The sequence below is a fragment of the Typopeltis vanoorti genome, chromosome 6 (assembly GCF_054136105.1).
Source record: "Typopeltis vanoorti isolate ZY-2024b chromosome 6, IOZ_Tvanoo_1.0, whole genome shotgun sequence".
Taxonomy (NCBI): Eukaryota; Metazoa; Arthropoda; class Arachnida; order Uropygi; family Thelyphonidae; genus Typopeltis; species Typopeltis vanoorti.
The window spans coordinates 123,625,124-123,652,797 of record NC_143554.1 but is presented as its reverse complement, the minus strand read 5'-3'; the positions used below and the strand labels follow the sequence as shown (position 1 = coordinate 123,652,797).

Genomic DNA, 27,674 nt, shown 5'->3' with positions numbered 1-27,674 from the left:
TCAGTGACAATATCATATTAAAAACGAGGATATTAGGAAAGAACTTGACATTGTCAGCATCCAGGAATGCATTAGCAGAGCTAATTTCAGGTGGTATGGTCACTTAAACAGAATGGGCAAAGAAAGATTAGTAAAACAAGTGTTCTCTGCCAGGTTGGCAGGAAAACGACCCAGAGGAAGACCAAGATATAGGTGGATTGATACGATACAAAGTGCCTTAGACAATAGAAATATAAGATCTGATAATGTTGGAGTCTTGACAAGTAACAAACTGATTTGGAGGAAAATTGTAGATAGGAAGTTAATAATGATGTAAATTTTTCATGTAGTACTATCATATCCTGTACACCCCTTGAGGGTACATGGCAGGAATTTGATGATGACACACCGTTTAAAAATTCATATTATTGGCAAGTAATTTTTTTTTCTTGCTCATAGTATGGGCGAGAAAAAAAATTACAATTTTTATTGAATTGTATGAAGAAAGCTGTGAAGCCTACATTCATCAACCTAAATAGAAATGCTTGTCTAAAACTTTTCCAATTTTGGAAAGTTATGCTGCACATAACACCTCATAACCATGTTAAATAATTTATTATTTGATAATTTCAAGGTCTTTAGTGTGAATACTAATAGTCACAGATCAAGCACTTCTCCTACATTTAATATCACATACTGTAATTTTCAGCTATCACAATTTATTTTGTTTCTTTAACTTTTAACATTGAAAATGGTCTTGAAATTAGATCAAAAATTCTGCTATACAGTCATCCCTTGTCTTATGTCAGGGTTCCATTCCATTTGACAGGATGTAAGTCGATACATTACATCAACAGAGTTATATGGGTTAGGAACTTAACTGTAATAAGTATAGTGTCATTTTAATTTTTAAACCTTATAAAACTATTGTGCATTACTGCCACTATAAAACGGGAGAATAATCACCCGAATCTTCCTCCACAATCACATCTTCATTACCTTCCCTATGTTAAGGGGCAGTCTGCAGCTCTTCTGGTGTAACCTTTGTTCTTTTGAAAAAAACCAATGTGCTTTGATTATTCCTCTTCTTCTTTTCATCATAAATTTGTTTATAACAAGCAAACGCATCATGTACTTACCTTTCTACTGATAAGTAGCATTCAACATTGGAATCCATGTCTTCAGCCATTTTGAGAACATTGCTAACTACATAGAACATTTCTGCAAGGCCCTTCACTGTAAATTGTTTAACTACCTCTTCTTGTTTCTCTTTTCTCGTTCTTCCTCTTCTGCAGCATGTTCCTCCAGTTCGACCGATGTAGTCATCATTCACTTCGAGATTCAGATTGTTTGCTAGGCTTGCTATTTTTTCATTCAATTTACAAAGGTCTGCATTTTTTTTCAAAACTTCCAAAAATCGTGCACAATCCTTTTTAATGTCTTTTTCCATATGCTACTCGTACATTGAGAGGTCACTTTGTCCCAAGTCAGCCAGCCACAGCAATATTTTTAATAGCATGCTAAATATTGAATGCTTTCCAGAATTGCAGGAGAGTCTGGTCATTTCCTTCAGTGGCAGAAATGGCTTGTGAAAAAGTTCTCTGTAGATAAGCCATAAACACTGCAGATGTCCCTGTTCCATCAGCTGGATCAATGAAGTATAGTTCGGAGGGAGAAACATGACCTTGAACTTGGGGTGAAGATCGGCGATGTAAGGTGGACGACCTGGAGCATTATTTAGAATTCATAAAATTTTAAATTCTACATTTTCTTTCACACAATAGCCTTCCATTTCACTCACATAACAGTTAATTAGGGCATCCATAAACAATTTTTGAGTCATCTACGACTTCTTATTCATTATTGCTCCGATAATGAACTGGAGGAGTATGCTTCCTAATGTTTGTGAACATTAGGAAGCCCGTAGATTCTCACTGTGCCATATCACAAATGGTTTCAGTTTATATCCAGCCACATTACCCCCTAAGAGAATCGTAATGTAGTCTTTAAAAGTTCGAAACAGGCATAGATTTTAACTTTTTGTGGATGAATGTCTGCTCAGACATTTTTTTTTTCCAAAACAAGGAGTTCTCCATATTAAATATTTGCTGTAGCAAATAATTTTCCTCTTTAATAATTTTATCCAATTTCTCCAAAACTCCTTGGCAGCCTTCTCATCTGCACTTGCAGAGTTACCATACATTTTCCCATTATGCAACACAAACGCTGCTTGAATCTCATGAACCAACTGGAGGAAGCATTGAATTCATAGTCGTAATTGGGTCCTGCTTTCTACTTCAACATGTTGGAGAGATTAGTGCCTTAGCAGTTATGGTCATAGTGCTAAGGGGTATGCACTTTTGATTCAGGTCCTCTATCCATGATGCAAGTAGCTTTTCAATATCATTAATAGGACCTTGTTGTTGCTTTGTCACTATAGTCGATTTAATGGAAGCAGATCCTTTCACAGCATCTGCGATTTTATCCTTATTTTTCAAAATGGTCATTACTATAGAATGAGACCATCCGAAGTCATGTGCGATCACATTGATGGACTTGCTGTATGTCCACAAATTTCAAGACCCTTCGACACTTCTGCACATGTCAGAAGAAGGAGAATCCATTCCGATAATAGGGTAATCATTCTGTCTTGTGGGATGAGTTGTTTATTATTACATGTCGGAAAATTAGTTTTTCTTTTATGAACATTGTAGTTTTTAAAGTGGTAACTATTTTTCTTGTATAACAGTTCAAAAAGTTTATGTATAACGCATCTGATTTCACATGTTGGTGACTAGTTCATACATCCTTTATTTCTTTCTCCCCTTCGGCATGAATTGATTATTCTTGGCAATCTGCCAGACGGTTCTGTGAACTGTGTGTGTATGTACAATACCAACTTTATGTTGATTTATAACTTGCAACTTTGTTTCAAGATCAATTGCTTGCCTCGTTTTCTGTGATTCTTCACTAGATATTTTGATTGGGTGTGTAGAGGGAACCATTTTGCACAAAATATTGCAAAATGATAAATAAAATAACCTATTTCTCAAACACAAAATCAACAGAGGAATTGTTGAAGATGTCCTGACTGCCGAGGTTGGGTTGCTGCTGAATGTGCTGTTGCCACTGCGCATGATGCATTGTTGCTAAACAGAAACCTTTTTACTTTACATTCGCTTGTGTCTTGTTCAAAAGTATAGTCAAAAATGTTATTCATTCCCTTATGGGATCACTGACATATCTTTGAACTGATGTAAGTCGAGGGATGACTGTGTATATATATAAAGTATAAAAGTGAGCCATATACTAAGGAAGCTGTTGGCTATATTTAAAACAGCTACTTGGTTAATGTTATTTTAGTTGTTATAAATTCCTCTGAAATATATCAGCAACAATAGAGTTCTACTAAAAATTAATTTTAAAAATTATTAAAATATCAGTCAAGTGCCACTAAATTGTAGCTAACTCCTGCTTCCTCATTACTTTGGTCACATTTTTGTATGTGTTTTTGTGAGATGTTTCTGTAGATTGAAATTGAAATATCTCACAAAAACACGAGAGAGTATTATTTATTTTTTAAGTAGAATTTTTGAACTTTGATCTTTTTGATCAAAGCAAGTCATTCAAATTTAACATAGATAGGGAAAGGGTGACTGCTATGTAGTAGTTATATCTAGAATGTGTTCATTAAATGCATCAATTAATTTATCACTTTATGCAGTCAGTTCCTACTACAACAGCTGCATAGGCACAATGCTGTACCAAATTGCAAGCTGTATTATAGCAAACTGTCTGCTATCTTACATAACCTTCAAGTTTGTTTCTGTAAAGATATTATACTCTGCATGAAAAACACTGCTGTTTATAATGCTGTGCTGTGAAAATTGCCACAGTGAGCAGTGGTATAACTGCAGTTATGGGACCTTCCCCCTTCCTGAATTGTAGTGCTTTGTAGCATTATACTGCTGATAATAAATATTGTAATTAGTTTTTTATTTTATTTTATTTTTTAAATTTTTCTCTCTCTCTCTCTCTTCCCCTCCCCTTTCAGATCGGGCACAAGAAGATGATGATGATGACTCTGAAGATGAAGAGGAAGAATATGAACAAGGTACAAAGACTGATGTATATAAACATAAAATTATATACACTCATGTTCATAGAAACTACATCACCTTAATGATGCAGTTTCATGGACATACCTTTGAACAGATATGTGGAAGCTCCATAAGTATAGTTTTTAGTGGTTGAATGGTCATTTTCATTGGTTTATCATTACATATTTTGTTGTATTGTATCATCTATCATTCCTACAGGTTTCTGTATAATGTAATAGTTGCTGGTATTGTGTCAGAATTTATTTTGCTATAAATAGACAGCAAGAGCTAGTTTTTGCATTTTCGTGCTGAGATCGCTATGGCTAGTTACATGCAATTAACATCTTGCAGAAAAAGTGAGATTCAAGCTTTGAATATGTGAAATAGCTAAAAGTATGTCCTGTAGTCAATCTACTGTGATATAGCTGCTGTTGAAAGTGAAAGAAACCAGATCTGCTTAAGGAAGAAGGGGACAGGAAGAAAGTCAATGTCTACACCATGCCAAAATAGAGTTCTAAAGTGGCTCTGTCTCAAAAAATTACCATGAGTCTCTGGAGAACTGAAATGGGTCTGGGAAGAACAAACGGGAGTTGTGGCAAGCTCTGCAACTGTCAAGAGGACTCATTAAACAGGGATTAATATCCAGGCACCCTTAAAAGATGCCCTTGTTAACCAAAAAAAATGAGATTGGCTCGGTTAAGTTGGTGCAAAGAGCATGCCAAAATGGACCCTGGTTAGTGGAAAACTAATTTTTTTTCTGATGAGAAAAAGTGTAGCCTGCAGGTCACTGATGGCAGACAGGCAGTTCAGAGACAATCAAGGGGAAAAATTCAACCCTGACTGTCTGATGTCAAGTCAAATTCTCCACCAGTCAGATGATCTGGAACCTCAGGTCATATCATGGTGTTGGTTGCTTGCACTTCACAAAAGGTGAATGCACAAGTGTACCAGAAATTTTAGTAGAAGAATCGCTGCCTATTATCAGAGACTACTTTACCGTAATGATGAACTGCATCTTTTAGGATGAAAGATGCCCCTTGTCATAGACAAAAGTGTAAGTAATGCTATTATAACCATAAACAATATTATACAAATTGAGTTTAGTATTTAAAAAAAGCTTTAGTTTTTGTTGCAGGCTACTAAGTGGCTCAATGAAAACTCGATTCATCGACTGCTGTGGCCAAGATACAGCCCAGATCTGAACCTGGGCTGTATCTTGGCCACAGCAGAATTTTTGAGAATTTTTGGTAGTAAATAGAGACTGAAATACAAAAGAAGTGGAAGCTCTAAAAAGCCATTATAAGGGTATGGAACCATGAATGGACAGCTGCTTCCATCAGGAAATTGATTTTGTCCATGCCTGTGCCAATCTGTAATAAAGGCAGGAGGAGTAACCATGAAGTACTAAACAGCAAAAAAGTAAATTGTTAGCTTTGAATGTTAGTAAAATTGTGTAGTTGAATTAACTTTTGATACTGGTGTTTGTTTTTCTAGTAAAAATATCACTGTCCACTTTATTCTGAAATATTTATCAAGTTTGTTGTCATTTCCTGAGTATGTCACGTCTTGTACTAAAAATAGCCAAATATTAATGAAAAATAAAAACGTTATGTTACCTTCTTTGTTATTTGTGACAATTATTGTGTTATTATCCCTTTTCAAATAGGTATTCAAATTTAATTACCAAAAAAAAACATGGTTGCAGCAGATGATGCAGTTTCTATGAAAATGATTATATATAATGATTATATATATAAAGATTGCCTTTCTTTCTCTGTTTGCTTGGGGGAGGGGGGGGGATAAATAAAAAGTCCTGTTTTTAAAGCATATTGTAGCCATTATCAATAGTGCTTTATTTTGTTATATAATTCACAATTTACTCCTAATTATATTTTAAGAAGAGCTGAAGTCTGTAAAAAAATTAACTACCTTTATTATTATTTTATGTTATGTTATTTATTTATTTATTTTTTTTTTTTTTTTACTCGTGAATATTTGTCATGGGACATTTCTTTTGTTATTTATTGTTCTTCGTGCTTCGTTATAAATTTGTTCAGTACTTTTGAATTTCTTGCTTTCAGCAGTGGTTAATGATGATCTAGAAGGTGATTGAGGGGGAGGGGGGGGGGTGGAGAGACCAGTGAATTTGAACTTTTATTTTCAGCTTCTTCTTCTTGTATACACAATAATTTGTCCCTATTTGCCTTCACAGTAGCAACATCTCATATAATATTTAACTTTCTCGAGACCTAAGATAGGCTGAATGATAGATTAGATTTCCAAATATAGTATTTTTATATAAAGGTAAGTGTAGTAATTTAGGTGATAGGATTTTTTCTCCTGAAATCACTTTTTTAAAAAAAATTAGAGATTTAGTCTGCAAATTTCCTACCATCATTCTGGGCTCCAAATCAATATCTATCCCAGCACTTAGGGTGTATACAAGAGGCTATGTCTCTCTCCTATTTTCTTCAGTTGTGTCATTGATGAGCTCGCTCTCTTCCAAGCCATGTTGGCTACTCTCTTGGCACATCACTGTTAATGCTATGGTATTTGCTGATGACCTTATACTCATAGCCTCTACTAGAGAAAGCTTACAGGAAATCCTCAACCAGGCAGTCGACCTTCTTTCACGTTTGAGGCTTAAACATCAGTGTGACAAAGTCAAGTAAGCTTTGAGTTTTCCCCTGCATGGCATGTCCTTGCATTCTATCTTTATTCTGGAGGATTTGTCTCCTCTCTCCAACAGGCTGTTCCTCTTTCCCATCCACTCTAGGATCGTTTCTTTCTTCTTTTTCTGTAAAACTCTACCTAAACCTCAACAGAGGTTCTTCATTCTGAATAATTTCTTTCTTCTTAGATTATCATAGGCTTGTCTTAGGTAAAGTCTCTCTCTCTCAGTACTGTCCCAGATGGATGTAGCAGTTCACTCAGCAGTCCGTGGTTACGTCTTCCTCACGATGTGTCACTAGAATTTTTCCATGCCGCTGTAAACCACAGAGATCTTGGTATTCCCTTTTTGCAATGGTTACTGCGTAGATTGTCTATCCAGATTACAGAAGTTTTCTATCTCCACTTCAGAATTCTGTATGAGTAAAAGTTCTGATAAACACTTAGAACATAAATGATATTAAAGCAACTAATAGAACCACAAGAAAGAACATACTAGTAGTGGAGTTATGAAGGTAACTTATGTTCTTATATCCTCATATGTTTTTTCTTGTGATTATATCAGTTGCTTTAATATCATTTTTGTTCTAGGCGTTTATCAGAACTTTCCAGATTCCCCTTTGTGTGTCCTGCTGCCTCGAGGACTTCATGTATTAAGGATGATTACAGATATACCTCTGGATAAGTGGTTGATGGTGAAAAAAGGAGATGTGTTTTAATGGTGCACAATTCAGTAGATGAAGTTGCATTACAAGAAGCTAAACATGTTCCCTCTCAGCATCAGTGGATCAAGGATGGCACTCACTTTCTGCCTAGTTTTAGATCATCATCATCAAATTCCTGCCATGTACTCTCAAGGGTGTACAGGATATGAAAGTACTACATGAAAAAATTACATCATTACTAACTTCCTATCTACAATTTTCCTCCAAATCAGTCTGTTACTTGTCAAGATTCCAACATTATCAGATCTTATATTTCTATCGGGGTGCTTAAGGGTCAAAGCTGTATAACTGAGAGGAGACCTCCACATAGCCTTTAAAGGAATGAGGAGAACCGACCAGGGCTTCTGACCTAATGTCCAATCCTCACCTTCTCGTGGTGCACCCTGTTGGGTATCTACTTTGATACTGAATGAATGAGGATGGGCTGGCAATTTGGGATTTAGCTGACCAAATTGTATTCTTATTGGTTAAACCAAAATAAAAAATGATGGTACAACATGACAAAATTTCATGCGGGCTGGGGCGTCGCCCGGTTAAACAAGGCCCCCGTTGTTTTCGCCAGGGAACCAGGGCGAACAGCGAAAAGTCAGCTACTGGAACAAATCTGAAAACAAACCCCAACTCAACATCACCAGAGTTAAAGATCGGTACTATCAACATAAGAAGCCTGAATGGCAAAGAAATGGAGCTAGCTGAGGAATTAGATAAGTACCAGATCGACATAATAGGGGTGACTGAAACAAAAAAGACCAAAACTGGTGAGATCTTTCTGAGCAATAAATACAAAATGTTATATTCAGGCAATGACAATCAAGGAAAAGAAGGAGTAGCCATAGTATTCAACACAAAATACGAGGCTAATCTTCTTGAATGGCAGTCAGTCTCAAGTAGAGTAATGTGGGCAAATATGAGAATGGGGAACTGGACAATGAGACTTATTTGTGCCTATGGTCCCACAGAAGGTTCTACTAAGGTAGAAGTGGAGGAAATTTTTGAGTCTTTAGAAAAAGCAACTGACATAATGAAAAAGGAAAAGTTGGTCCTTGTTGGGGATCTAAATAGTAGAGTAGGAAATGATTGTGAGACATACAAAAATATTTTGGGAAAATTTGGAGAAAAGAGCAAAGCTAATAATAATGGCAAATATCTGTTGGATTTCTGCTCAGGACATGGACTGGTTATTACTAACACCATGTTCCAACATAAAAATGTGCACAAATTCACATGGAGAGAAGAGGCTAGGAATAAGAAAAGTCTCATTGACTATGTTATTGTTGATAGTGATGTTTTCTCCCTGGTGCAGGACACCAGAGTGTACAGAGGATTTGAAATTGGAAGTGATCACTATTTAGTCTTGAGCAGGATAAAATTGAATTTCATATTGAAAAGAATAACATGTAAGAAAGTTTTAAAGCGAATAAAAGTTGAGCAGCTCTCAGATGTGAACTGTAGACTAAAATACAGAAATATTATTGAAAAGAAAATGAAAGAGTTTGAGAACAGGAATCAAACCTTGGAGATTCAGTGGCAAACTCTGAAGGAAACATTGATTGATTCTGCCAGAGAGGCATGTGGTGAGGTTGTGTGCAAGGATAAAAAAATCAGAACTCCCTGGTGGACACAGGAAGTTAAAGAGGCAGTGAAGGAAAAGAAGAAAGCATATCAAAAGTTCCTGGCAAATAAGTCAGCTTTTACTCTTACAGAATACAGAGACAAATGTAAGAAAGCTAAACAGTGTGTAAAACTAGCTAAACAAAAGTCATGGGAGGACTTTGGCAAGAATATCGAAAATAAATATCAAGAAGGTGGCAAAATATTCTGGAGGTTGTTGAAGAAGCTTAGGAATGGAGGAAAGAGTGCTGTAAAAGGAATTAGAGATGATAAACGTGAAATGAAAACAGGAGAAAAAGATATCCTTGAAGTATGGAGTAATTACTTTGAAAAACTGCTAAATGAAACAAGCAGCGATGACAGCACAGTGATAAAAAACACTGACCAGGCATGCAGTCAGGAATATATATCCATACTTGAAGTAGGAAAAGCCATCAAGGGCTTGAAATGTGGAAAGGCAGCAGGAGTAGATGATATTCGACCAGAAATGCTGAAGTATGGTGGTATAAGAGTCTTACAGTGGCTGCACTGCATAGTTCAGAAAGCCTGGACAGAGGGACGAATTCCCGATGATTGGAGTAGAGCTCTCATAGTACCAATATATAAAAAGGGAAATAAAACTGAATGTGAGAATTACAGAAGTATTTCCCTACTGAGTGTTCCTGGCAAGATCTATGCAAGTATACTTGAGAAACGGTTGAGAAGAATTGTGGAAGAAAAGTTTGGTGAAGAACAAGCTGGATTCAGGCCAAATAGAGGCTGTCAGGATCAGATCTTCACTTTACGACAAATAGTCGAGAAAGCATGGGAATATAACAAAGATCTGTATTTAAGTTTTGTTGATTTGGAAAAGGCACATGACAAGGTGCCAAGAGAGAAGCTATTCAATACGCTGCAGTTATATGGTGTCAGTGGGGCATTATATCAAGCAATACTTAGTTTTTATTTGAGTTGTGAGTCAGCAGTTAGAATTGAAGGAAGTTCAGGAAGATGGTTTAATGTTAAATCTGGTGTGAGACAAGGATGTACATTATCCCCTCTGTTATTCATTATCTATATGGATCACATTATGAAGGAATGCGGTATTAAACCTGATATCAAAATTGGAGATGTTAATGTCAGCTCTTTGCTTTATGCGGATGATGTTATACTTCTAAATAAATCCGCTACAAGTCTGCAAGATTCTCTGACTAAATTGAATAGCTGTTGTAATAGATATGGTATGAAGGTCAGCAATAAAAAGACAAAGACAATGAAAATAGGCAGAATCATTGAAAATGTCAATTGTGTTGTGAATGGAGAACCTGTGGAACAAGTAAAACATTTCAGCTACTTATTCACAATTTTTACTGAAGATGGTAAACTAAATATAGAAATAGACAACAGAATCAGCAAAGCTGGTATGGTGGGAAGTCAATTGAATAAATTCATATGGAATAAGAAAGAAATTAGTCGGAACACTAAATTAGCTGTATACAAGACTGTGTTCAAACCAATTTTAACTTATGGATCTGAGAGCAGAAGTAAAAGTAAAATACTTCACCAAAGACCAGAGACCACAGATATGAGAGTCCTGAGAAAGATTAGAGGCGTGAACAGATGGCATCAATGGCAATATCATATTAAAAATGAGGATATTACGAAAGAACTTGACATTGTCAGCATCCAGGAATGCATTAGCAGAGCTAATCTCAGATGGTATGGTCACTTAAATAGAATGGTAGAGGAAAGATTAGCAAAACAAGTGTTTTCTGCCAGGTTGGCAGGAAAACGACCCAGAGGAAGACCAAGATATAGGTGGATTGATACGGTACAAAGTGCCTTAGACGATAGAAATATAAGATCTGATAATGTTGGAGTCTTGACAAGTAACAGACTGATTTGGAGGAAAATTGTAGATAGGAAGTTAGTAATGATGTAATTTTTTCATGTAGTACTGTCATATCCTGTACACCCCTTGAGGGTACATGGCAGGAATTTGATGATGATGATGATGATGATATATTTCTATCGTCTAAGGCACTTTGTACCGTATCAATCCACCTATATCTTGGTCTTCCTCTGGGTCGTTTTCCTGCCAACCTGGCAGAAAACACTTGTTTTGCTAATCTCTTCTCTCTCATTCTATTTAAGTGACCATACCACCTGAAATTAGCTCTGCTAACGCATTCCTGGATGCTGACAATGTCAAGTTCTTTCCTAATATCCTCATTTTTAATATGACATTGCCATTGATGCCATCTGTTTACGCCTCTAATCTTTCTCAGGACTCTCATATCTGCAGTCTCTAGTCTTTGGTCAAGTGTTTTACTTGTGACCCAGCTCTCAGATCCATAAGTTAAAACTGGTTTGAACACTGTCTTGTATACAGCTAATTTAGTGTTTCGACTAATTTCTCTCTTATTCCATATGAATTTATTCAATTGAATTCCCACCATACCAGCTTTGCTTATTCTGTTGTCTATTTCTATATTTAATTTACCATCTTCAGTAAAAATCGTGCCTAAGTAGCTGAAATGTTTTACTTGTTCCACAGGTTCTCCATTCACAACACAGTTGACATTTTCAATGATTCTGCCTATTTTCATTGTCTTTGTCTTTTTATTGCTGACCTTCATACCATATCTATTACAACAGCTATTCAATTTAGTCAGGGAATCTTGCAGACTTGTAGCGGATTTATTTAGAAGTATAACATCATCTGCATAAAGCAAAGAGCTGACATTAACATCTCCAATTTTGATATCAGGTTTAATACTGTAACACTGGTTTTTCTTACCCTATGTTATTTTCTCTACTATCCTACCATTTAACTATTATTACAATCCTACCGGCTGCGCCATTTATGTTGTAACATTTCTTCTTGTTTATTCTATTAATTTATTAACTTTCATATACCTTATATCCTATCTGCTGCTTGCCTTTATGCAGTGGTTCCTTCCTTATTCAATTAAACCACTTTCCATCTTTCACTTTATCTCCGTAATACACTCTATCGGGTAACACGTGGTACCTCTGAGGGACAATGGAAATTCCTCGAGATCGAGGCAGTATCAGAGTGTCTGAGGTTTACCTCTCATAAAACGCCAAGAAATTTATTTGTTTCGCTGCGCCACTTAGCGCTATTAGACTATTAAATAATAATAACCAAGAGGTAATCTCAGGACAGTACTTAATGATACCTATTAACTCTGCAGACGTGGCCAAAACTTACTCTCTTTCAATATCCATTTTAAGTATCCTGCATAGGTTCGCATTAATATTTTCATATGCGGTGCATCGGATTCCAGAAATCACAGAAAGTCTTTGTTAGAATCAAAAGCAAGGTTTATTATACTCAAAGGTCAATACACATAACACTAAATTAAATCCCATCTTAAGGGAGCTTCAGACAAGGTATATAAAACTCAAACACTACTGTTACACTTATAAAGCATTATACAGTAGCTTCCTAAAGTAAGAACTATATTAACCTCCGCTAAAACATTAGGCATGTACTATTATCACATTAAATCTAAAACTCCGTAGCTCTGTCAGACTACACAAGATAACATTCATATCTTTCACAATCTCTTTATATTATGCCTAATGTTTTAGCATATCCTTGATTTCATTTAATATAATGGCGAACTTTAACACAACGACAGATAGTAAGATTAAATTCAATATCCCTCTTAACTGATAGCAAAACAATCTTATCCTATATTATTAATGTTCCTCTTCCATAACACATTAACAAGGCACATATTCCGTTAAACACTAACAAAGCTTACTTAATTCAATATCCTTCTAAAGTCCTAGTAATATAACCTCATTCCATATCATTAATGTTCCTTTTCCTTAACATATTAACATGGCACATATTCTGTTAAACACAAATAAAGTTTACTTATCTTCCCTTTTGGTTCTTTAGAGCTTCACATGTTCATAGGAAACTGGCCTTCTATGGACATCTAGACTCGCTTCTTTTCATGAACGGAGAACACGGCCGCCAAGACACGCAACTCAATCGGAAAATCCCTCCGATTCGAGGCACTGGTACTTACCCCCACGATGGAAGGGGAACACAGAGAAGATCCAAGAGAGAAAAAAGCCTTGTCTCAGGGTCGCATGACCCTTATATTTCCCTCCTATTTCTCGGCGATTCTCACCCCTTTCGATATTTGGCGAACTCTTACGTCACGGCCTCCATCGTCTCCCTGCTTGTTCGCACGTACGATGACGTCATTGTTTACTTGGGGCGAACATCCCTTGCTTAACCTTTGGACTTGACACCCCCCCCCCCCCAACTGTTCAATATGTGCTTACATTCAATAATTCTTTTATACATGAACTTTTATAATGCTCTGTTACTGTTTTATACCTTTCCAATACTAAATTAATCAAGTTCGCGAATGGCACAAAATATACGCTTATTTACCTTTCATTAAAGAACTCACTTGATTTATATATACATAATACTTATTCTACACTTACAGGCAATTTACTGTATTTATCTGATTATTTTGTTTGGAGAAAGCATGTTAGACTGTGATCAGATAGGAAATCATAAATTTCCACTCTATCACGATCTAACAATACCACTTTCCTTCATAATGTGATCCATGTAGATAATGAATAACAGAGGAGATAATGTAGATCCTTGTCTCACACCAGATTTAACATTAAACCATCTTCCTGTACTTCCTTCAATTCTAACTGCTGACTTACAACTCTAATAAAGACTAAGTATTGCTTGATATAATGCCCCATTGACACCATATAACTGCAGCTTATTGAATAGCTTCTCTCTTGGCACCTTATCATGTGCCTTTTCCAAATCGATAAAACTTAAATACAGATCTTTGTTATATTCCCATGATTTCTCTACTCTTTGTCGTAAAGTGAAGATCTGATCCTGACAGCCCCTATTTGACCTGAATTCAGCTTGTTCTTCACCAAGCTTTTCTTCCACAATTCTTCTCAACCGTTTCTCAAGTATACTTGCGTAGATCTTGCCAGGAACACTCAGTAGGGATATATCTCTGTAATTCTCACATTCAGTTTTATTTCCCTTTTTATATATGGGTACTATGAGAGCTCTACTCCAATCATCGGGAATTCGTCCCTCTGTCCAGGCATTCTGAACTATGCATTGCAGCCTCTGTAAGACTTTTATCCTACCATACTTCAGCATTTCTGGTCGAATATCATCTACTCCTACTGCCTTTCCACATTTCAAGCCTTTGATGGCTTTTTCTACTTCAAGTATGGATATGTATTCCTGACTGCATGCCTGGTCAGTGTTTTTTACCACTATGATGTCTCTGCTTGTTTCATTTAGCAGTTTTTCAAAGTAATTACTCCATACTTCAAGGATATCTTTTTCTCCTGTTTGCATGTCACCTTTATCATCTCTAACTCCTTTTACAGCATTCTTTCCTCCATTCCTAAGCTTCTTCAACAACCTCCAGAATATTTTGCCACCTTCTTGATATTTATTTTCGATATTCTTGCCAAAGTCCTCCCATGACTTTTGTTTAGCTAGTTTTACACAGTGTTTAGCATTCTTGCATTTCTCTCTATAATCTCTAAGAGCACAAGCTGACTTATTTGACAGGAACTTTTCATATGCTTTCTTCTTTTCCTTCACTGCCTCTTTAACTTCCTGTGTCTGTCCACCATGGAGTTCTGATTTTTCTATCCATGCAGACAACCTCACCACATGCCTCTCTGGCAGAATCAATCAGGGCTTTCTTCAGAGTTTGCCACTGAGTCTCCAAGGTTTGATTCCTGTTCTCAAACTCTTTCATTTTTTCTTCAGTAATCTTTGTGTATATTTGTCTATAGTTCACATCTGAGAGCTGCTCAACTTTTATTCGCTTTAAAACTTTCTTACATGTCATTCTTTTCAATATGAAATTCAATTTTATCCTGCGCAAGACTAAATAGTGATCGCTTCCAATTTCAAATCCTCTGTACACTCTGGTGTCCTGCACCAGGGAGAAAACATCACTATCAACAATAACATAGTTAATGAGACTTTTCTTATTCCTTGCCTCTTCTCTCCATGTGAATTTGTGCACATTTTTATGTTGGAACATGGTGTTAGTAATAACCAGTCCATGTCCTGAGCAGAAATCCAACATATATTTGCCATTATTATTAGCTTTGCTCTTTTCTCCAAATTTTCCCAAAATATTTTTGTATGTCTCACAATCATTTCCTACTCTGCTATTTAGATCCCCAACAAGGACCAACTTTTCCTTTTTCATTGTGTCAGTTGCTTTTTCTAAAGCCTCAAAAAATTCCTCCACTTCTACCTTAGTTGAACCTTCTGTGGGACCATAGGCACAAATAAGTCTCATTGTCCAGTTCCCCATTCTCATATTTGCCCACATTACTCTACTTGAGTAATGTGGGCAAATATGAGAATGGGGCCTAAATCCTTGATACGTATGATGATGATGATGATGATGACTCTACTTGAGACTCACTGCCATTCAAGAAGATTAGCCTCGTATTTTGTGTTGAATACTATGGCTACTCCTTCTTTTCCTTGAATGTTATTGCCTGAATATAACATTTTGTATTTATTGCTCAGAAAGATCTCACCAGTTTTGGTCTTTTTTGTTTCAGTCACCCCTATTATGTCGATCTGGTACTTATCTAATTCCTCAGCTAGCTCCATTTCTTTGCCATTCAGGCTTCTTACGTTGATAGTACCGATCTTTAACTCTGGTGATGATGAGTTGGGGTTTGTTTTCAGATTTGTTCCAGTAGCTGACTTTTCGCTGTTCGCCCTGGTTCCCTGGCAAAAACAACAGGGGCCTTGTTTAACCGCCGGCATGAAATTTTGTCATGTTGTACCATCATTTTTTATTTTGGTTTAACCAATAAGAATACAATTTGGTCGGCTAAATCCCAAATTGCCAGCCCATCCTCGTTTGTTCAGTATCAAAGGAGATACCCAACAGGGTGCACCACGAGAAAGTGAGGATTGGACATTAGGTCAGTAGCCCTGGTCGGTTCTCTGCATTCCTTTAGAGGCTATGTGGAGGTCTCCTCTCAGTTATACAGCTTTGACCCTTAAGCACCCCCTAGTTTTAGATATATAGATTTAATTAGGATTAGAGCCTGTTTTGCCAACTCGAACTCAAACAACTTGGGGAAGAAATGATGACAAGAACTGCAGAGCAAGCTGTGAGAGTATACAAACTTCACTCATGTTGCTCAGTGTTGCTATCATACACATGGAGTATGTCTCAGAAGACACAATGCAGTAGTGAGAGTTATATAGAATAGGTTTAACAAAGGCTGGATAACAGCAGTAGAACTCTGTTATAGGACTAACATTGTATTGAGAAAGCCTGACCTTGTAGTAAAGAGAGGAGATAAATTAGTCATTATTGATGTGCAAGTTGTGAGTGCTGGGTGATCACTCACCGCCCTCCATTATGAAAAAGTTTGCTATGCTAAAAACCAAGACTTGGTATGGCTTCAAGAAGAAAAGCACGTCATACCAAAATAAATCTCTACAACTGTGCTTTTAAAAGTATATGGTATCAGCAGAGTTATACATGCTTTGGACTCTCTCTCGGGATGATTTCAAGATACTCTCTCTCTTTACGTGCCTTGCAGAGTACACTGGTGGCATATACCATTAGGGTTGCTTAAGCATTCACACTAATAATTGGCAGATTATTCATGCATGCCCAATATGAAATACTGAGAGCTGATTGGAATCGTCAGAGAACTGACTGGCTCTTCTCACCTTTGTATGCTGTTACTAGGTTTCTACTAGGATGCTGAATGAGCCATGATGAGCTGATAATTCAAAACATAACTTACCAAACATACAAACATGCTACCATCTGTAACATTGCCCAGAATACCCTTTGCTGTTTTCATCATGGAACCAAACAGTGAAAAGCCATCTATCAAAATAACGTCGATGGATTTAAAGATAGGCATGGTAAGAGGTAATGGAAGAGGCATCAATTGAAATGAGATGAGGAGATAGCAAAGGAATCACAGAAATATTATGTTGATATAATTGATTTTACCAGAAATGAAGAAGACTAAAACATGTGATATTCTACATAGTAAGTATTAAGATTATGTATTCAAGAGATGGATTCAAGAAAACGAGGGATTAACTAACTAATGATATAGTGTTAAATATAAAACATGTAGATTAACTTCTTGAGGACTTTGCTTGATAAGCTATTGCCTGGTCATCTGCATATAAGAAGGTTCTTGAGTGTGGGTTTATAGGTTGGTCATTAGTGTGTGTGTGTGTGTGTGTGTGTGTGTGTGTATATATATATATATATATATATATATATATATTGAAGAGAAGGGGGGAGAGAGAGCACACTTCCCTGAGGTAGACCATTTTTCTGGATATGCCAACTGCTCTTTTTTCCTTGAAAATCAATAAAGAATCTCCTGCTGAACTGCAGCGACCTAAATATCTCCACTAACCTATAGCTGTTTGTCATTCTGGTTACTAGAAAGAACAAACAATACCAAGAAAAGGAAGTTTTTGTTGAACATGTAAACACAGTGGGTAATGAATTCCAAGTCTAATAACAGTACTGTATGCTATAGCAATTTATTCTCAGGATACAGAGTACTCACTGTGGCCACAGACGTGGGCATTAGCAGGGTCCAGTTTTCAGAGATAGATTTGCTAACTTTAGTCGAGTGCAAAAAGTACAGTATATTTAGAAAAAACATAGGAGAGGAAGAGGTGCTACTAATGATATTGGAAAGTTTTGATCCAGTCAGGGAAGAAAGGAATGTGTGATGTGGAATCTACCTAGATGAAATATTTAATGAGGATATTGTTACAGACCTGCTGGATCATTTTCTTGAAGATGAAATGCAGTTTAAATTAGCCATGATGGGTGTCATGGGGAAACTAATTATTTGAACATTGATTGGGTAGTGATGAAATTATTGAGAAGAAGTAAGTTAAATTTGTTGAGCTGTTGTGAGATATCTTCCTCAAGCACCATGTGACAGTGATCATACTGTAGTGAGTGACCTGGGAAATGTTTAATTAAATGGATGTCCCACTCAGTAAAGTTGCTTATGGAATTACAAGACAGGAAATTGTGGCCAGCTGAGGAGAATGCTAGCCTCAAGTTCCATGGTATCAGTTGTTGGGTTGAAAGGATATCAGCAGTGCACATAAAGTATTTTAAAAAATTTTAAATAGGGTCACTGTGAAATAGATGTGCATCTTAATAAGCAAGAGATTCTCAAGAAAAATGATGCAGAAGGAATGCCATATGTATAAGAATGGTATCAGTTGTGAAAGTTATAATGTTCAGGCTAGAAAAGTTGCAAGTATTGTAAAGAAAGCTAAATCTGGATATAAAAAGGAATTGACTCCGCATACCAAGGAGACCCAAAAAAATTCTATTGTTATGCTGCCTGTGAGAGAATAACCATGCTGAATGCAGGTGGCAGGTGAAATACAGATTGTTCACCTGATAAGTGCAAACTTTTCTAACAGTCTGTAGCAAAGGGAAAATGGTACTGATTACATTTACAAAGAATGACTCAGTAAAGGGTAGTCTATAGTAAAGAAAGCTTTGATAAGATTATTGTCTGAGTTTCCAACTAGTGAAGAGACACCTGCAATGTATTTGGAAAGTGAGCTGATTAAAAAAAAAAAAAAAAAAAAAAGGAAGGAGATTGATTAACAGGATGATGAGGATTGTTGAGTATTTTCATAGTTAGATCTGTGTTGGATCATTGATAATGGCAAATACCTCAGCATCCTTACTTGCTTGATGTGAAATTGGGAAAGTGATGCTAGTCTGAATTGCAAATGTTCAAATCCCAAGGAAGATGATTTTGTTTGGATATTCTCACTCTATGTTCACTGGGCATCTATAGATGCCATATCGTCACTCCAATGCTCGGTGATGTGCCTTGCCATGTAGTCCTGTTGTTTGCTTTTCTGGCAGCCCCAACTCTCTGAAGATCAGTCACTCCACACACACACACACCATCCATCTATCTCATTGATGGTCTATCCCTTCCTCTTTTTCCAGGGACTTTACCTTCTATTACTGTTCTCAGAAGTCCCCCTTTCATCTTTCTATGTGTCCAAAATATTTTAACTCTCTTCTGTCAATATCCTTTAGAAGCCTTAAAGTTCTGCTGATCTTTTCTAACACCCTTCATTTGTACAGCTTTCTGTAACACCACATCTCAAAAGCAGATATCCGTTTCTTATCTGACTTCTTTAGGTTCCAAGTCTCACATCCATAAGTCGCTGTTGGAAAAACAACTGCATCCAAAATACTCAACTTTGTTCCCATGGAGATAGATCCATCCTTCCAGATTTTAGACAGGTCTCTGAGTTTTGTTTTAGCCATTCCTAACGTTTTTCTGACATCTTCTGAACAGAAATTCTTCACATTAATAATGGATCCCAGGTTCTCAAACTTGCTGACTTGCTCAATTCTTTCTCCATTAAGGTACATTTGTTTCTCAAGAGCTTCTCTGTTTGTGTTTCCTTTGAGAACTAATCTTTGTCTTGCTAGATTGAGTTGAAGTCCTCTGTTATTACTGATCTTGTTAACTTTGTCAAGATTAGTCCTAGTTCTTCCATGTCGTTACAAAGGAGTACTGTATCATCAGCATACCTCAGATTACTGATCAATCTACCTCCTATCCTAATTCCTGTCCTGAGCTCATCCAATGCTTCATGCATGATGTCCTCTGCATATATACTAAACAAGTGAGGAGAAAGTAAGCATCCTTGCCTAACTCCTTTTCCAATTTGAAGCCAGTCAGTCAATCCAACACCTGTTCTTACTGTGGCTTCTTGCTTCCTATACAAGTCGACTATCAACCTGATAGTGTGTTGAGGAAAACCCATTCTTTTCATTACTTCCCACAGTTTCCCATGCTCAACACAGTCAAAAGCTTTAGAGTAGTCTAAGAAACACATTACCAGAGGGAGTCTGAATTCTTTATATTTTTCTATGATTTGTCTAAGGCAAAGGATCTGATCTCTGGTGCCCTTACCTTTCCTAAAACCTGCTTGTTCCTCGGGCATCTCTGCCTCAACTTTGACCTCAATCCTATTTAGCATGATCTTCAATCAAATTTTGCTTGCATGAGATATTAAACTAATAGTTCTATAATTCTTGCACACCTTCATATCACCTTTCTTATATAGTGGTATGAAAACCGACTTCTTCCAGTCTCTAGACCATGATCCTGTTTCCCATATCCTTGTAATAATCTATGAAACAACTCTTATGCTTCCATCCCCTGTGGCCTTAATTAACTCTGTTGGGATTTCATCTGAACCTGGGGCCTTATTGCTGTTAAGCTGCTTAACTGCTCTTTCAACTTCATGCCTAAGTGGAGGAGGTTCCAAATCAAAATTTTCCTGGTGAGAGGGCTCCACATTTTCTTTATCCACTCTGCTGTACAGTTCCTCACAGTATTCTTTCCATCTGTTTTTGATTTCCAACTCTTCTGTTAGTAATGATCCATTCCTGTCTTTGATGACATTCAATTTAGCTTAAACTTGTGCTTTAAGTCACGAACCAAATATTGGGTATTGGATTGCAGAAAATTGATCTTTAAAGGGTACTCAAAGACCATCAGTTTTTTTCAGAATAAAAGCATCAGCACATGCATTTCAGACTGACCCTATTTATTTATTTATTTATTTATTGAATTCCTGGAGTACATTTCAAAAATGCACCATTTAAGAATATTTTAAATACTTTCTATGCTAATATCCTTTCCACCCAACAACTGATTTAATGGGACTAGCATTTTTTGAGCCTAGCATGCTCATAGATGGTCATAATTTCCTGTCTTGTAATTTCATAAGGAATGCTGAATGAGTGCAAAAATGTTCAGTAAGGAAATTTTGTACCAGAGTAGGTCAGACTGTGGAAAGCATTCTCTGATGGGATGTAGTCCTAATGAATGCATGCTTGCCGTCTTTGTGTTGAAATTAATTGTGCAGTGCATTGTGGTAGGCAGATATTGTATGAGAAATACTATTGAAGACGTTGAAATTTTCTGTTTACTGGAACAAGACAAGAATCCTTCATTAAAGTCATTTCCTTATAAGAACATCTTTATATAAAAAAAAAAAACATGATTTAACATTACTCTGTTGTCCTAACGTAAACAAATCTGGTTCCTTTCTTTTAAGCTTACACGGTGATCCGAATGCATTTTTGAAAATTATGAAGACAACTACCATGTTTGAATAAAATCTTTAGTTTTATATAACTAAAATCTACAGTCGACGTCTCGACCTTTATGTCAAGGTCATCTTCTGGAGCATACAACTATACACAGAAAACAAGCTACACTACAATCAAACTAGTTTGTTAAAGACACTAACCAACCGCTACAATAATTGTTGGCCTGACCTCTGGTAAAAAAAAAAAAAAAATCATACATCAATATTAGAGTCCTATTATTAGTGTTATCTGTTGGTTGTAGAAATACATTGGGCACAACAACAACAAGTACCTATCTATATACATATATTAATATCATATATATTCCAGCCAGTTGGTATGGAATGGTTTCTAATACTAGCTGAAGATTGGCTAGAGTCCTGACTTATGCTGGATCTTATATATTAGGAGGTGTGCCATCCAGATCCTTGGAATTTTCATGCCATCTTTGTTGTTGATATTTGGGTGGTTTATCAGGATTTCGCAGGTTTCTTTCCTTAAATTTCCTTTCGTACCAGGTTTTTGTGCAATATAAAGAGCAGGCGCTTTTCCAGTTGATTTGGTGTAAGGTGTTGAGTGCGTGGTCCGAGAGGCCTGCTTCACCATAATGGTTATATTTAATGTGTCTAATGTGTTCTTTCTTGCGTATAAGGATTGTCCGTCCTGTTTCACCAATGTACAATAAGTTACAGGTGCAGCAGATTCAATAGACTCCAGGATGTGCTAATGGGAAGAGAGGATCCTTAGAGGAGTTGAATATGGTTTTAAGTTTAGTGGGTGGTTTAAAGGTGGCATTGAAGTTATGATGTTGTAGGATTCTGTTGATTTTTTCTGATAACCCTTTAATGTATGGGATGGCTATGGTTTTACTGCTGTAATCTAGGTTCGTTTTTGTTATTGTTTTATGGAGTATTTTATTAATAGTATTTTTGTTATAGCCATTATTTATGAATGTGTTGCTGATGATTTTTAGTTCTTGTTTCAGGGCTTGCTGGTTAGAGTAAATTGTTGTAACTCTGTTTTTAAGTGTGTTAATGACTCCATATTTTTATGATGGGTGGTGGTATGAATTAGCATGTATGTATTGGCCAGTGTGTGTCGGTTTTCAGTAGACTGTGAAGGATAGACTGCCTGAAGGAAGACGTGTGTCTAGGAACGGAAGCGAATTTCAATGGTAAATTGTATGCGTTCGTGTTGTTTGTTCAGGTGGCTAGGGAATGTGTTTAGCATTTGTCGTCCATGCGGCCAGATCGCAAACAAGTCGTCAACGTATCTAATCCAGACTGTCAGTCTTAGTGTGGCGGAATCAAGAGCCCTTTGCTCAAAGGTTTCCATGTGGAAGTTGGGTGGCGGGAGAATAGTGGTGAACACATGGCTGTACCTTCTTTTTGTAGGTAAAATTTGTTTTGCCACACGAAGTAACCGGACTGTAGTATGTGGGCAAAGAGGGCCGTAATGTCGGGCGGAAATGTGTTCTGTAGTAGGAGAATTGTGTCATTGATGGGGACATTAGTGAAAATTGTCGAGTGTTATGTTTTTAATTTTGTTTATAAAGTGTTGTGTGTTTTTTTATTAGCAGCAACACTCAAGGAGTTGGTAGGTCATTTCCCCCTCCTACATAAAAAACACACAACACTTTATAAACAAAATTAAAAACATAACACTCGACAAAGACGACTTATTAGTCAGTTGCGATGTTTCTGTCCTTTTCACTATTTGCCCATCTGTCCAGTTTATTTATTCAAATCCTCTTGCAGGGCTATCATATCTACACTATTGCTAATTCCCAGCTACATCATCTGTAAAGAACTAGAACTGATATTCCGTTGCAATCCATTGACATTGATATAAAAGTTAAACCATACAGGTCCCCGTACTGAACCCTGTGGAACTCCACTTGTAACCTTCAATTCCCCCCCCCCCTTGATACTGTTTCCCCCCCCATACACAACTCTGATACCTATTAGATAACCCATATCACTTTTTTTTTATGAAATAAGGTTTGAAAATCATCAACAAATTCCTGATATATACCAAGTGGTATACATAATACTATGATACTACTGCATAAGCAATTTATATTCTTACTAACTTCCTATTGACAATTTTCTTCTAAATTTGTTGGGCTTCCAGTTTTTAACAGCTCATATATTTTGATATTCTAATGCACTTCTAACTACATCACTCCACCTAGATCTTGGTTTTCTTTTTTTTTTTTTTCTTGGCATTCTAGCATCAAAATTCTTTTTCCTTTCCCATTCTGGAATGCTTAACAGTATTAAGTTCCTTCCTGATGTCTTCCTGCTTAATATGGGACTGCTATTTGATACTGTCTTCACTAAAATAATTTGCCTAAAATTGTTGAAATATTTACTTGTATTATAGGTTTCCCATTCATGATGCAGCTCATGTTTTCAAAAAGTGTTCCTGTCAGTTTTCATAGTCTCTCTCTCTCTCTCTTTTTTTTTTATTGCTGATTTTTATACTAAATTTGTTACAACAGTTATTCAGTTTAGTTAAGAGATCCTGCAGACTTGTACTAATTTATTTGAGTAGATTGATTAGCATTTCCAATTTTGATATAGAGTGGTGGAGATGGTGTGCATTCTTGTCTGACATCTGATTTTACATCAGACCCTCTTTCTGTAATCCTTCAATTCATTCTGCTGATTTACAATCAAATATAGACTATATGTTGCTCAATATAATAATGTCCCATTTTATACCATATAATTATAGCATGGGGTGCTTAAGGGTCAAAGCTGTATAACTGAGAGGAGACCTCCACATAGCCTTTAAAGGAATGCGGAGAACCGACCAGGGCTTCTGACCTAATGTCCAATCCTCACCTTCTCGTGGTGCACCCTGTTGGGTATCTACTTTGATACTGAACGAACGAGGATGGGCTGGCAATTTGGCATTTAGCCGACCAAATTGTATTCTTATTGGTTAAACCAAAATAAAAAATGATGGTACAACATGACAAAATTTCATGCCGGCTGGGGCGTCGCCCGGTTAAACAAGGCCCCCGTTGTTTTCGCCAGGGAACCAGGGCGAACAGCGAAAAGTCAGCTACTGGAACAAATCTGAAAACAAACCCCAACTCAACATCACCAGAGTTAAAGATCGGTACTATCAACGTAAGAAGCCTGAATGGCAAAGAAATGGAGCTAGCTGAGGAATTAGATAAGTACCAGATCGACATAATAGGGGTGACTGAAACAAAAAAGACAAAAACTGGTGAGATCTTTCTGAGCAATAAATACAAAATGTTATATTCAGGCAATGACAATCAAGGAAAAGAAGGAGTAGCCATAGTATTCAACACAAAATACGAGGCTAATCTTCTTGAATGGCAATCAGTCTCAAGTAGAGTAATGTGGGCAAATATGAGAATGGGGAACTGGACAATGAGACTTATTTGTGCCTATGGTCCCACAGAAGGTTCTACTAAGGTAGAAGTGGAGGAATTTTTTGAGGCTTTAGAAAAAGCAGCTGACACAATGAAAAAGGAAAAGTTGGTCCTTGTTGGGAATCTGAATAGCAGAGTAGGAAATGATTGTGAGACATACAAAAATATTTTGGGAAAATTTGGAGAAAAGAGCAAAGCTAATAATAATGGCAAATATCTGTTGGATTTCTGCTCAGGACATGGACTGGTTATTACTAACACCATGTTCCAACATAAAAATGTGCACAAATTCACATGGAGAGAAGAGGCAAGGAATAAGAAAAGTCTCATTGACTATGTTATTGTTGATAGTGATGTTTTCTCCCTGGTGCAGGACACCAGAGTGTACAGAGGATTTGAAATTGGAAGTGATCACTATTTAGTCTTGAGCAGGATAAAATTGAATTTCATGTTGAAAAGAATAACATGTAAGAAAGTTTTAAAGCGAATAAAAGTTGAGCAGCTCTCAGATGTGAACTGTAGACTAAAATACAGAAATATTATTGAAAAGAAAATGAAAGAGTTTGAGAACCAAACCTTGGAGATTCAGTGGCAAACTCTGAAGGAAACATTGATTGATTCTGCCAGAGAGGCATGTGGTGAGGTTGTGTGCAAGGATAAAAAAATCAGAACTCCCTGGTGGACACAGGAAGTTAAAGAGGCAGTGAAGGAAAAGAAGAAAGCATATCAAAAGTTCCTGTCAAATAAGTCAGCTTGTGCTCTTAGAGAATATAGAGACAAATGCAAGAATGCTAAACACTGTGTAAAACTAGCTAAGCAAAAGTCATGGGAGGACTTTGGCAAGAATATAGAAAATAAATATCAAGAAGGTAGCAAAATATTCTGGAGGTTGTTGAAGAAGCTTAGGAATGGAGGAAAGAGTGCTGTAAAAGGAATTAGAGATGATAAAGGTGAAATGAAAACAGGAGAAAAAGATATCCTTGAAATATGGAGTAATTACTTTGAAAAACTGCTAAATGAAACAAGCAGTGATGACAGCACAGTGATAAAAAACACTGACCAGGCATGCAGTCAGGAATACATATCCATACTTGAAGTAGAAAAAGCCATCAAAGGCTTGAAATGTGGAAAGGCAGCAGGAGTAGATGATATTCGACCAGAAATGCTGAAGTATGGTGGTATAAGAGTCTTACAGTGGCTGCACTGCATAGTTCAGAAAGCCTGGACAGAGGGACGAATTCCCGATGATTGGAGTAGAGCTCTCGTAGTACCCATATATAAAAAGGGAAATAAAACCGAATGTGAGAATTACAGAGGTATTTCCCTACTGAGTGTTCCAGGCAAGATCTATGCAAGTATACTTGAGAAACGGTTGAGAAGAATTGTGGAAGAAAAGCTTGGTGAAGAACAAGCTGGATTCAGGCCAAATAGAGGCTGTCAGGATCAGATCTTCACTTTACGACAAATAGTCGAGAAAGCATGGGAATATAACAAAGATCTGTATTTAAGTTTTGTCGATTTGGAAAAGGCATATGACAAGGTGCCAAGAGAGAAGCTATTCAATACGCTGCAGTTATATGGTGTCAATGGGGCATTATATCAAGCAATACTTAGTCTTTATTTGAGCTGTGAGTCAGCAGTTAGAATTGAAGGAAGTACAGGAATATGGTTTAATGTTAAATCTGGTGTGAGACAAGGATGTACATTATCCCCTCTGTTATTCATTATCTATATGGATCACATTATGAAGGAATGTGGTATTAAACCTGATATCAAAATTGGAGATGTTAATGTCAGCTCTTTGCTTTATGCGGATGATGTTATACTTCTAAATAAATCCGCTACAAGTCTGCAAGATTCTCTGACTAAATTGAATAGCTGTTGTAATAGATATGGTATGAAGGTCAGCAATAAAAAGACAAAGACAATGAAAATAGGCAGAATCATTGAAAATGTCAACTGTGTTGTGAATGGAGAACCTGTGGAACAAGTAAAACATTTCAGCTACTTAGGCACAATCTTTACTGAAGATGGTAAACTAAATATAGAAATAGACAACAGAATCAGCAAAGCTGGTATCGTGGGAAGTCAATTGAATAAATTCATATGGAATAAGAAAGAAATTAGTCGGAACACTAAATTAGCTGTATACAAGACTGTGTTCAAACCAATTTTAACTTATGGATCTGAGAGCTGGGTCAGAAGTAAAACACTTGACCAAAGACTAGAGACCTCAGATATGAGAGTCCTGAGAAAGATTAGAGGCGTGAACAGATGGCATCAATGGCAATATCATATTAAAAATGAGGATATTAGGAAAGAACTTGACATTGTCAGCATCCAGGAATGCGTTAGCAGAGCTAATCTCAGATGGTATGGTCACTTAAATAGAATGGGAGAGGAAAGATTAGCAAAACAAGTGTTCTCTGCCAGGTTGGCAGGAAAACGACCCAGAGGAAGACCAAGATATAGGTGGATTGATACGGTACAAAGTGCCTTAGACGATAGAAATATAAGATCTGATAATGTTGGAGTCTTGACAAGTAACAGACTGATTTGGAGGAAAATTGTAGATAGGAAGTTAGTAATGATGTAATTTTTTCATGTAGTACTGTCATATCCTGTACACCCCTTGAGGGTACATGGCAGGAATTTGATGATGATGATGATGATGATGATAATTATTATAGCATTTCAAATAACTTCTTTCTTGGTACTTTGTCATTTGCTTTTTCTATATCATCTATGAAATTTAAATACAGATCCTTGTTATATTCCCATAATTTCTCAGCTATTTGGCTTAAAGTGAAAATCTGATTCCAACAACCTTTATTTGGCCTGACCCAGTTTGTCCTCCGAACCTTTTTACCTTTTCTTAATTATACTTGTATAAATCTTACCAGAAACATTCAGCTTTATTCTCCTTTTTATAGATGGAAACTATGAGAGCTCTGTTCCA

General features: G+C 36.7%; 1 protein-coding gene across 3 annotated transcripts in view; it reads left to right on the top strand.

The window, feature by feature from the left end:
- Nucleotides 1–27,674, top strand: part of msk (importin-7 msk) — a 321,082-nt gene that overhangs the window by 274,732 nt on the left and 18,676 nt on the right. For all 3 annotated transcript variants that reach the window (XM_090394390.1, XM_090394389.1, XM_090394391.1), the window contains exon 20: nt 4,034–4,093. In XM_090394390.1, the coding sequence (XP_090250516.1) occupies nt 4,034–4,093 (60 nt within the window). The remainder of the gene's footprint in view (nt 1–4,033; nt 4,094–27,674) is intronic.